Here is a 13,233-nt window from a genome sequence, read left to right as displayed (position 1 = left end):
TTTTCACACAGATGCAGGCTCACTTAGCTACTCTTATCTCCTTTGTCAGCTTGTTTTTTCCCTAATTATACAAGTCTTTGCCCCCATGATTTCATGATTCAGATATAACATTTTAAACAACTCATTTTACTTCCATTTAAAATTGCTTAATTTACTTGGTGTCCTGTGTTGAAGGAACAGCAATGCACTATTAGGAGCTAGCTGAACACATCAGGTGAGCCAGTGACAAAAGGCATATATGTGCAGCCACCAATCAGCCACTAACTCCCAATAGTGCATTGCTGCTCTTGAGCCTGTTGCATGTTCTATCCAAATGTGCAAACCTAAAGAGCAATGAAAGGATTTATTAAATTAACTTTGGTATTTCACTTGTAACAGAGATGTTTGCTTACCTGTACAGGGACATACAACTGCAGCTTTTGCACGCACATATCACAGGATTTCACAGCTTCTTCCTTGGTTTCCCCATTGAACTGCACTCTAAACATGCGTGACTCTTGCTGTGAAGACATAAATGGCAGACATCACACTAACTTTGTGTACCGTTGCCACACAAACGGTATTTTACAGGCATGGGGCCAGATTCCAGGTGGTAACGGCGCTCTTAGTAAAAAAAAAAACTGCGGCCGGATTATCACATGTATTACAAGTTGAAAGTAAAGACTCAGATGAGCTAACTTCAGGACTTTGGATATTGTGACCGTGCTAACTCCTCCCCATAGACTTCTATGGGGCATGCTACAAAAAGCCTTATTTGTTATTGCTTGCACGCTAATCCGATACTGTGTTAGATAAACTAAATATATTTTTATGCAAAATATATATCTATATACCTATATGAATATATATATATATATATATATATATATATAATGATAGACAAAGTGCACTCCAAACCTCTGTAGTTAAGCCTTTGGTGCAGCAAAAGTAGTATCCAATATTCCAGAAGAAAGCGCACTCCAAAGGACGTGTATGATAATTCACCTTTATTCTGTGAACGTTTTCGAGCTTATTTTGTCTGTCTGAGGACGAGCTTGTTAAGCTCGAAAACGTTCACAGAATAAAGGTGAATTATCATACAAGTCCTTTGGAGTGCGCTTTCTTCTGCAATATTATATATATATATATATATTATATAAAGATATATATATATATATATATATATATATATATAAATATCTATTTAAAAATAAAAAGAACATTTTTTCTAAGTGTACAACAGCATAAGAATTTCAAGTATTTCTATTTAAAACATATTAAAAATGATTACAAATTATATTGCATTTTTCAAGGTATTTGACCTTGAAGGATTCAAAAGTGTGTGTGTGTATATATATATATATATATATATATATATATATATATATATATATATATATATATATATATATATATATACAGTATCTCACAAAAGTGAGTACACCCCTCACATTTTTGTAAATATTTTATTATATCTTTTAATGTGACAACACTGAAGAAATTACACTTTGCTACAAAGTAAAGTAGTGAGTGTACAGCCTGTATAACAGTATAAATTTGCTCTCTCCTCAAAATAACTCAACACACAGTCATTAATGTCTAAACTGTTGACAACAAAAGTGAGTACACCCCTAAGAGGAAATGTCCAAATTGGGCCTTAAGTATCAATATTTTGTGTGGCCACCATTATTTTCCAGCACTGCATTAACCCTCTTGGGCATGGTGTTCACCAGAGCTTCACAGGTTGCCACTGGAATCCTCTTCCACTCCTCCATGACGACATCACGGAGCTGGTGGATGTTAGAGACCTTGTGCTCCCCCACCTTCCATTTGAGGATGCCCCACAGATGCTCAATAGGGTTTAGGTCTGGAGACATGCTTGGCCAATCACTCACCTTTACCCTCAGCTTCTTTAGCAAGGCAGTGGTCGTCTTGGAGGTGTTTTTGGAGTCGTTATCATGTTGGAATACTGCCCTGCGGCCCAGTCTTCGAAGGGAGGGGATCATGCTCTGCTTCAGTATATCACAGTACATGTTGGCATTCATGGTTCCCTCAATGAACTGTAGCTCCCCAGTGCCGGCAGCACTCATGCAGGCCCAGACGATGACACTCCCACCACCATGCTTGACTGTAGGCAAGACACACTTGTCTTTATACTCCTCACCTGGTTGCCGCCACACACGCTTGACACCATCTGAACCAAATACATTTATCTTGGTCTCATCGTACCACAGGACATGGTTCCAGTAATCCATGTCCTTAGTCTGCTTGTCTTCAGCAAACTGTTTGCAGGCTTTCTTGTGCATCATCTTTATAAGAGGCTTCCTTCTGGGATGACAGCCATGCAGACCAATTTGATGCAGTGTGCAGTGTATGGTCTGAGCACTGACAGGCTGACCCCTCACCCCTTCAACCTCTGCAGCAATGCTGGCAGCACTCATACATCTTTTTCCCAAAGACAACCTCTGGATATGATGCTTAGCACGTGCACTCAACTTCTTTGGTCGACCATGGTGAGGTCTGTTCTGAGTGGAACCTGTCCTGTAAAACCACTGTATGATCTTGCCCACCGTGCTGCAGCTCAGTTTCAGGGTCTTGGCAATCTTCTTATAGCCTAGGCCATCTTTATGTAGTGCAACAATTTTTTTTTCAGATCCTCAGAGAGTTCTTTGCCATGAGGTGCCATGTTAAACTTCCAGTGACCAGTATGAGAGAGTGTGAGAGCGATAACACCAAATTTAACACACCTGCTCCCCATTCACACTTGAGACCTTGTAACACTAACAAGTCACATGACACCGTGGAGGGGAAATGGCTATTTGGGCCCAATTTGGACATTTCTACTTTGGGGTGTACTCACTATTGTTGCCAACAGTTTAGACATTAATGGCTGTGTGTTGAGTTATTTTGAGGGGACAGCAAATTTACACTGTTATACAGGCCATATACTCACTACTTTACATTGTAGGAAAGTGTCATTTCTTCAGTGTTGTCACATGAAAAGATATAATAAAATATTTACAAAAATGTGAGAGGTGTACTCACTTTTGTGAGATACTATATATATATATATATATATATATATATATATATATATATATATATATATATATATATATATATACATGTGTAAATCCAATAATTTTACTTAGTGACGTTTCGGGGTTTGTAAGTCTGAGGACGGGGGTGAAACCCCGAAACGTCACTAAGTAAAATTGTTTTGAAGTTGAAACGGAGAGTGCCTGCTTCTTTTTGGAATTATATATACATGTGTATAGATGGATGTATGTGTGCACATACATAATTACCCATAGAAACACATGCTGTATATACACATATATAGACATGTATACATATACACATACACATATTTAGATATATACATTGAAGCCCTTATCAGTCAAACACCTTACCAAATACCATATCCCTTTTTAACATTTTTTAAAAAAAATTAACAATATTAAAATTATATTTTGAATTAAAAAGTGTATATATGGGTGTAATATATATATATTTTTTAAATTGAAGTCATAAACAGGTGTAACAGAAGAGATATATCCAAAAACAATATCCAATAAAAGGTAGACAGTGCTACTTCAGGAATACTGCCAAGTCAACTAATACAGGTTATGCCATCCTAAATTACATTTGGAATATAAAAAGTGGTACACATTGGCAATTATTATCAAAGTGATGAGGCCATAATTGGCTAGAGATATGGAATAGCAATGAGATCAACTAGGTAACGAGAGCATATAGAAGGGACACTTGAAACCCATTTATTTAAAGTGTTAGTTTGGAATTTGGACTATCTAAAGTGAGACTTCAGTTTTGTAATATAACATCGAAAGAATAAATATGGTCCCCATCTTGCAGTATAAAACATAGGTTAAGATATCTAGTAAAAGCAGAGCAAGGGGGGGGTTGGCGTTGTGATTTTTGGGGGAGGGAAATTCAGCGGGCGAGAGCCGCTCTAAATGAGGTGAGGGGAAAGGTAGGAGGGTGGAGCAGGTTAGAATGTCCAATTAGTGAACACTTTTGGTCCTCTGAACTTTTGAAAACTATACAAACAAGGATATCTCCTACTTGTGATATGAATGGAGAAGGAGAACTGGGATACATTTTGGTTTCTTTCACAGTAAGGAATTTATAATAACTTTAGGTATTTTTAAGTCATAATAACTTAGAGCTTGGTTTAGGGTCACTTCCCTATTGTTGTATAATAGCTAAGCTATTAAAATTTTTATTCTACCCATGATATACATTATAAATAATGGACCAATAAACAAAAAACAGTGTATAGAGAGACTGTCATTAATGTAGAGGGTTAAAAAAATTCCAGGAGATTATAGGAGCCTTAATTGCTGGGACAATAGGGGGAGTGTGTTAGAACCTCGGCTTATTAAACCATAGAGCTTGGATTAGTACTATATACAGGATGGTAAACGTTTTTACTATAAAATGAAATTACGTAGGCCTAATGGTTTAAAAAGAGATATTTGATTCAGGGTTGAAACATATATAGAGATCTGAAATGTACTTTCAGTAGAGACCCAGACTTCTCGACACTCAAACCGTGTTAGATTTGCCTGAATAAATAGATTTTTGGCCCTGATATGGTGTTGCCGGTTTAAATAGGGGGGAGCATAAAAGGATGGAGTATTACATTTCCACAGCAAAATGCCTATCAAAGAAAGCTGGTTCCTTCTTATATAAGAGCACAAGAGTGGCCTGGGGATGGAAGTTATATATGTGAAAATCCTGGATTCACGTTAACAGTATAGTGGGCATTAAGTGTGGGAGCTAAAATATTTATTGAGAGCATCATTCTATATCAAAAGGAAAAAACGCTGTTGTAAATGACACAGATAACCAAGTTAAACACTACCCTTCAGCAACTATTATAATCATACTGTACATTACAGCCAAACCAGAAGTTTTCAGGTGGAGTGCATTGCACGGTATAAAGGCATATTGGGACTTCTTATATATAACCTTTAAAGAGCTATGGCAAAACTTAACGCAAACACTTTAACATAAAATTCTATGGCCTAATGGAAAAGCAGTGCTGTATAAATTTGAGGTGTGGGGTGCTGCATGATAAGTATACCAACTGCTCCTCTCAACCTACTTAAAACAGCTGATGGATACCCATAGTGTGCTGTTTAAATCCTCAGGAACATGTACCTGAATATGTAGCAGAACACAGCTCGTATGACTCAATGGAGACTCAACATACTTCTAGAAGAAAATATTTTAACATCGTTATTAGAGAAAGCATTTAGTGCTTAGGTAACAAATTATATATTGAATGAGTAATTAATAGTTTGACGCTATATTAAATGTGATGAGGCTTAACACTGTAGAATAGGCTGGGTGACATGTACCATTGATATTTACCTTTGTGGTATTATGAGAAATATAGTCGCATCACAAAGATGGCTGCAATAATATACTAAATTGAGGGAGCTAATATATCCCCAAACTGAACCTCCATCTCTGTCAGGTGTCATAGGAAGAAAACAGAGCTCCCTCACATGGATAAGTCAGAGACAGCCTTGACTATGGAAGCCTAGGTGTTTATGGGGGAGTAGTTTCTGTACTATTAAGCACTCCTACCGTAGGAGAGCTGTTAGGGGTAATATGAACCTGACGGCAGCCATCTTGTTCCCCGCAGCCATCTTGTGATGATTAGCATCCATTTTGTAATGATTAGACTTTTATTATAGTGGTTTATTATGTAGTAAGAGATATGCTGATGTTAGGGAGACTTGCATAGATATAATAGCCCTGAGAATGACCCTGTCGATGTGCATTGCTATCTCTACAAGATGTCAAACGGCTGTGATTTGTGCTGGGCTAGGAGGCCCAGTTACTGTGTATTCCTGTAGAAATGACTCCCTAACACTCCTTTTATTCCAATTATATTTTCTATGAGTTTATTTGTTCTTATAGAAATACCATGTGAAATGATGTAATTATGAATACGTCACTTGTTAAACCTATATGCTGTAACTCTTATTGTAAGAATATTATAATATCTAGGGAGCATATATATACATTGTATCATTTTTATATGTTATGTTTAATTGTAATGTATCTTAATGTATCTTTTCTGTATCCCTTTAATATTCAATTGTAGCTAGACACATAGTGACCTTTATACACACATTTTACATGTACTTTTGAACCATTGGGCTATGTGTGAGAAAACACTGCTGATGTAAGGAATTTTAGTTAGGTCAAAGGTAGCTATACATCAGATTGAAATATTTTGAGATCCTACATTACTCCTTTTTTCCTGTCAGTCATAAATTTACTTAATATCTTCAAGGATATCTGACAAATGTGATGTACAACTTACAGGATGCCAGATGTTTTTCCTCATCTTAGAAATGAGCTAATGACTACAGATTTCAATGTATTCTGAAATGTATTTAAGCTCGCTATCCTGAATAATAAAATTAGAGCTGTTCAACAAACATATTCTTGTGTGTTCTCTGAACGGCTCTCCAAGTACTTGAAAACACTTTGCAGGGTAGATACCAGAGTCCTGAAGCAGAGGAGAACAGGAGGGTCGTGGTCCTAGAGGAGTCTCCTTACAAATGGTGTCTAGAAGTGATAGCTTGTCAAGGGGTGAGTAAAACACTTGTTTTGCACTGTTTTTTGCTTACCCATTGTCAAACTAGAACCCTATAGGACCAGACACTCAGGTTATCTATAAAAAAAAAATATAGTGGGGAATGTGTATGTATGTTATGCATATCTGTGTATGTTGTGTATATATGTATATTTAAGATGTTTTTAAGGTGTTTTTTTTTTATGGAAATTTTTTGGTAAAAATTGTTTTTGGTTATAAAGTAGTATCTGAGGTTAGAGGCCTCCAAGAGATACATGATTACATGGTATCTGAGGTTAGAGTCCTCTGAATGATACATGTTAATTGTTTTTATTTATTAGACATGGTATCTGAGGTTAGAGTCCTCTGAATGATACATGTTAATTGTTTTTATTTATTAGACATGGTATCTGAGGTTAGAGTCCTCTGAATGATACATGTTAATTGTTTTTATTTATTAGACATGGTATCTGAGGTTAGAGTCCTCTGAATGATACATATTAATTGTTTTTATTTATTAGATATGGTATCTGAGGTTAGAGTCCTTTGAATGATACATATTTATTGGTTTCGGAGGTTAGAGGCCTCCAGTGACATATGATGAGGTTAGAGGCCTCCAGTGACATATGATGAGGTTAGAGTCCTCTAGAGACATATGTTTTTTATTGGTTGAAATATAGTATTTTTAAGGTTAAAACGGAGTTCGAGTCTCTGTTGGAATATAAGGATTTAATGTGGTATATAGTGTTGTATGCGGTATATATGTTGTAAAATAAAGGGGTATAATTCGTAAAATTTATTGCATATTATCCATAAACTCTGGTATCAGCCTGGAAATTGTTTTGCTATCTTTGTCTATGCGCAATCTGTTGCTGTATTGCATTTGTTTTTCTGCTTGCACACTTCAAATTGCTGTATTGCCTTTGCATTTTCTAATTGCTTTTAAAGTTTGCTTTTTTTATTGCTATATACTTACTGTGCTGTTTTGTGCTTAAAATATATATTAAGTGACTGTGCATTTTATTACTGCTGCTCTTTTTGTGTTGTTAAAGAAAAAGTTTATTTCAGGCAGAAAAGCACCCACTCTAGAGAGGGAGGGGGGATCATAAAAAGATCTGTCAGTGAGCAGCTGTGTAGAGTCAGTGAAGAGAAATTTAAAAAAAACTGTTCCGTTGTATGTGTGTGCAGTAATGAAAGGGAGATTTAAGTGTAACAGATTTAATTATTTGAAATGTATTTATCTGAATTTGTGAGGAAATGGCCAATCTTTTCAGACTCAGATATATACAAATACATTTTAAATTTGGAGGAAAATTAATAAATATATGTTTTCCTGAAAAAAAACAAAAAAAAAAAACAAAAAAAAACAAAAAAAAACAAAGAGGGGGAGTGAATCTCTGGTATGCGAGATGAAATGAGCTTGTCTGTATAGCTGTACAAGAAAATATGTTGTAATGTTATTTTATATACCTGTATTTTAAAGTCACCAGCATGTTTTAAGTATGTGGTATTCATGTGCAGTTTTAGTTTTAAATGATAATTGTGTGGCAAGTAACGGCTTTGAGAGTGGCTTTGAAAGTGCGATGGTGTGTGATTTTTTTGTCACGCTCTGGTAAAAATGAAACTGTTTTTGGAATGATTAATAGGTTGACGTATGTTGTATTTGTAAGGTCTGTGCACAGAGTTGGTGCACCCAATGACATATAGTTATAAGCTGTAATTGAAAGTTTATTTAAAAGTGCGTCCGTTTTTGTTGCAAGTAAATTAATCTGCAGGGCATGCTACAAATACAGAGGTGAAATTTGTGTGGTAAATCATACAAGCAGCCTAAATTATGGTTAGAATATACATATGTAATTTACGTAATGAATGGTTAGTCCTTAAAGGGACAGTGTACTGTAAAATTGTTTTATATTAATGTATTTGTAATGACTTGTGATATAAGCTGAATAGTTTCAAATGTAGGAGAAGTTGCATTTGCAAGTTTGTGTATATATAAAGTAAATTGTAATGGGTTGAATTGTTTGTCTGTAAAATCAGAACTCAGTGTGTAGGCAGAGCACTAGAAAATTGTCATTTTATTAGCAGCAATAACACTGTATTAGTAGTTTGCAAAATATATATTTTTTGGGACCTTTCTTTGTATTCTTTTTAAATCTGCCATTTAGTTAGTAGATATTTCTTTTGCAGTGTAACTGAATTCTCTCTGTAATGCAAACTAATTGATAAGTTGTCTACAATCTTAGTGTTACGATCTGTGAGACTAAAAAAAAAAAAAAAAGACAGAGGAGTGAAAATATTTAAAGGGATATAGAATCTGAGATTTTAAGGAAATATTTACAGAGAAGACAATGAGGTTTACTGTAAGCCCAACACTAGTATATTTAACTGTGTCAGCAGTTTCAATTAAAGATAATTTTTAATTTGAGTAAAATGTCCCTTTAACTAGCCTGCATCCCACTGTGTGTTTTTATGCTGGTTATGCTTGCTTAGGCTATTTAATGAATGTCAGTATACATGTTTATTATAAGTAAGGCCAATGACTCATTGGGAATAATTTAAAGGGGAAATTTTTATTATTATTTTTTTTTGTAGAAAGCTTATTTTATTTTTTGTTATATACATTTGTTACATTTGGCTAGAGAGCTGCAGAATGGTGAATGTCAAATTGTAAACAGAGTTAAATCAAGTAATTGTGTTGTTATTGAACTTTTGGTTATGTAAAAGTATAGACTGGATTCTAGCAGCTTTTCACAGATTATTTGTGCCACATCTGGTTTACTTAAAGGGACAGTCTACCATATAATTGTTATTGTTTTGAGGATGGATAGTCCCTTTATTAACCATTCCCCAGTGTTGCATGGCCAACACAGTTGTATTGGTATGCTTTTTGCCTCTGTAGTTGCCTTGTGTCTAGGGGCATTCTTCCAGCTCCCTGGTCACATGACTGTGACTGTTTATGGTCTATTGTCTTAAATTTAGCATTGTATTGTGCTGAATCTTAAATGACCCCCTGTGCCTGAACACAGTGTTATCTATATGGCCCACGTGTATTTTGTCTCTCTGTGTTGGAAAGAGATTTAAAAAAAAAAGCCTGTGATAAGAGGCAGCCCTCAAAGGCTTAGAAATTAGCATATGAGCCTACCTATGTTTAGTTTAAACTAAAAATACCAAGAAAAAATTTGATGATAAAAGTAAATTGGAAAGTTGATTAAAATTAAAAGTCCTATCTGAATAATGAAAGTTTAATTTATACTAAAATGTCCCTTTAACAGTGGATTTGCATGGTGCATGCGAGCAGGAGCTATATAGAACAGTGGCTGTATCATTATTATCTAATTATTCCCAAAATTGGATACTTAGGTGTTTGTGTGTTCTTTTGTAAATTTATGGTTAGGGATTTTATTTGTAAATATGCAACTGGAGTTTATTGATCTTCTGAAGTGATTGCATTATTAGTATGATATCATAGAATTGTACATGGTAGAATTTGCAGAACCACGGTATAGATGGTTGTTTGGGAATGTCAGAATTGGTTTTGAATTTCAGGTTAATTTTGGTTGTTAAAAGTTTGTGTCGGCTGTTCATGTTTTGTTTTGTAAAATGGACAATTGGTTTAAATGTTTTCTAAGAGAATGTTGTGTTTTTATTTTTCGTGAATGCGTGTGGTAAGGTGCTGTATGAATGGAATATTGCATGTGGAGGTGTATTTGATTTTGCTGGCTATTGAGAATTGTATTCTGCATGCATGAGCGGAGTGGATAATTTGTCTTTTTGTTTTTTGTTATGTTGTGTTTGCATGCCACATGGGATGTTTCACGCAAACAAGGGGGAAGTATTGATGAGTATTGATGAGTATCTTTATGTGATAGGGGTGATTGTTTTTAGGTAAGAAGGTGAACCTAAAACGTTTTGAATCTTCTCTTACAATGTTATTGCCTAACCACCAGCTGTGCCCTATATTTTTCTATATTTGGTTCTTAACACTATATTTGTATTTGCAGGATGAGATCATGCAGCTGTATCCAGAAATTAAACAACACTAACGGAATTATTTTTGAGTTTTTTTTTTTCCATATTTAGGTAAAATCTGTACAGATAAAATTCCATAAGTGCACTCTTCAAAAGATTGAAGATTGAAAGCAAGTAAACCTTTAAAGAAAGAAAAGAAGAAAATGAAAGACCTTTTGTCAAGCTTGTTTTAACCACCATACTGCAGTAAAAAAAATAAAAATAAAAAAAAAGTTACTGAACTATCTTTGGATCCATTCTTTGCTTTGCATGCTGGTACCAGCCCCAGAACTGGACTCTGGGTAATCCATGACTGTTTCCTCTGATGTGTGTCTTCAGGACATAAAGACTATCCTTCTCTGGACTGTGCCTTATCGCTCGATATGGAGGTCCTGCTGTTACAGGGTCAACCAATTAAATTAGGGGAGTATTGTTTTAACTTGATTCCTTATACTGTTTGTTTTTGTAGTTGTTTTATTTTTATTGAACATATTAGGTATAAGAGGTCATATGCTTCATTGGTATTAGTGCACATTGTAGTTTATGTGCTTAACATAGTAATTTTTAGATAAAGGTAACTGTGAACTGTGCAGTATTGTACCCTATTGAATGGCCCACTGAGTATAAAAATATGTTTCAGAAAAATGCTGCAATATATCATAATATCTTAGACCCTTCACCCTTTAGAACATAAGGAGAACACGTCTAAGCTAGAAGTTTGTAGTAAATATACAGAGAACTGTTTGTTTCAGGGAATAGCCTAATTATAGTTTATGAAAGTAAATGTATTTTTCCCTTTTATTAATTAGTATGGTATCTTTTCACTTGCGTAGTATTCATGAAGTATCATTTAAAAGTGTATAGAGAAGTTGTAAATTATTCTCTGAGAAATGTCAATGTATTTAGTTTGTATTGTATATCAACAATGTTTTGTTTGATTTTAAATGACATAGGATGAAAGTGACGTTTTATTTGGTCATAATTGTGATTGTATTGCGGTGTGTACTCATCCTGTACTGTTTCTGTTTGCTTCCTAGACTCCCTGTGACTCGAGTGTTTGCTTGCCATGGGTATCCACTGGTTGCCTTGTCTACCCCATGAACAAACCATCAGATTTCCAGTATCTCCCTGCGGAAGAACAGTGGATAAGCACCCCTACTGCAAATGAACTGTTGGAGAACTGTGTTATAGCAAAGTGTCAAGGTGCAGCGCTCTCAAATGGACAAAGACTGTTCTTAAAGTGATCAGAGGCCACCTAGAGACAGTTGTACTGTTGCTATGTCATGCTTTACTGTGGAAAAGGAACTGTTGGACATATTGGGGGGTGCTAGCAATGCAGGTGGAGAGATAGAAGATGCAGCGTTGTTTGGGAAAGATTAAAACTAAACCCCTCCCATTGAATTTCTAAATTCTAATTTTAAACACATTTGTTGACCCCCTGGATTACATATAATCTACAACATTCCATGTTTTCCTTTGAGAGCAACATCATATGATATTTATATTTCAGAACAAAATAAATGTAACATCTGTGTGTGTTTGTACCAAAAATATCAGAGTTTACAAGATTTTTTTCCCTACATTTTATATTTTCTTCCACTGGCTGCACAGGTTGTTGATGGTGATGAGCTTGCATGCTGCTAGTTTTAATATTGCTATTGTTTACACAAAACTGTGTTTGACTCCAACAAAATGTTAAGCACATAGTCAAAGTCATCTCCAGAAAAGCAATACACTAATGGCTTGTCAATAAACATGTCCTATGAGCCCATCTGGGTCTGCACAGATGTGTATTGCTGTCTCAGAACTGACATTGACTATGTGTTTAACTCTTTTGCAAGAGGCTAACACACTTCTCTGCAAGCACTAGGGTAGATGGGGGGCTGGTTGGGTCTCTGTGCCGGTAGACCGGTAGTTTTGGGAAGGCTGGAGGATAGATGGAAGGTATTGGAGGGACTGTACCGATATGCAGTGACAATTAGCCTATAAAAGTATATAATAATATAAGGTTTTACTACTTTTCTATGTCAGTCTATTTTTATGTTATTCTGTTAGAATAAAAGGATGGTATGTTAGGGGTAATATGAACCTGACGGCAGCCATCTTGTTCCCCGCAGCCATCTTGTGATGATTAGCATCCATTTTGTAATGATTAGACTTTTATTATAGTGGTTTATTATGTAGTAAGAGATATGCTGATGTTAGGGAGACTTGCATAGATATAATAGCCCTGAGAATGACCCTGTCGATGTGCATTGCTATCTCTACAAGATGTCAAACGGCTGTGATTTGTGCTGGGCTAGGAGGCCCAGTTACTGTGTATTCCTGTAGAAATGACTCCCTAACACTCCTTTTATTCCAATTATATTTTCTATGAGTTTATTTGTTCTTATAGAAATACCATGTGAAATGATGTAATTATGAATACGTCACTTGTTAAACCTATATGCTGTAACTCTTATTGTAAGAATATTATAATATCTAGGGAGCATATATATACATTGTATCATTTTTATATGTTATGTTTAATTGTAATGTATCTTAATGTATCTTTTCTGTATCCCTTTAATATTCAATTGTAGCTAGACACATAGTGACCTTTATACACACATTTTACATGTACT

At 35.2% G+C, this 13,233-nt stretch overlaps 1 protein-coding gene across 1 annotated transcript in view; it reads right to left on the bottom strand.

Annotated features, from left to right (window-relative positions):
• The window catches only part of REC114 (REC114 meiotic recombination protein), a 384,911-nt gene that overhangs the window by 146,613 nt on the left and 225,065 nt on the right, over window positions 1-13,233 (bottom strand). Inside the window, exon 4 of the mRNA XM_053719304.1 lies at window positions 370-500. Coding sequence (XP_053575279.1) covers window positions 370-500 — 131 coding nt within the window. The remainder of the gene's footprint in view (window positions 1-369; window positions 501-13,233) is intronic.

This window comes from Bombina bombina, chromosome 6 (genome assembly GCF_027579735.1).
Source record: "Bombina bombina isolate aBomBom1 chromosome 6, aBomBom1.pri, whole genome shotgun sequence".
NCBI lineage: Eukaryota > Metazoa > Chordata > Amphibia > Anura > Bombinatoridae > Bombina > Bombina bombina.
This window is presented reverse-complemented; position numbering and strand designations above follow the sequence as displayed.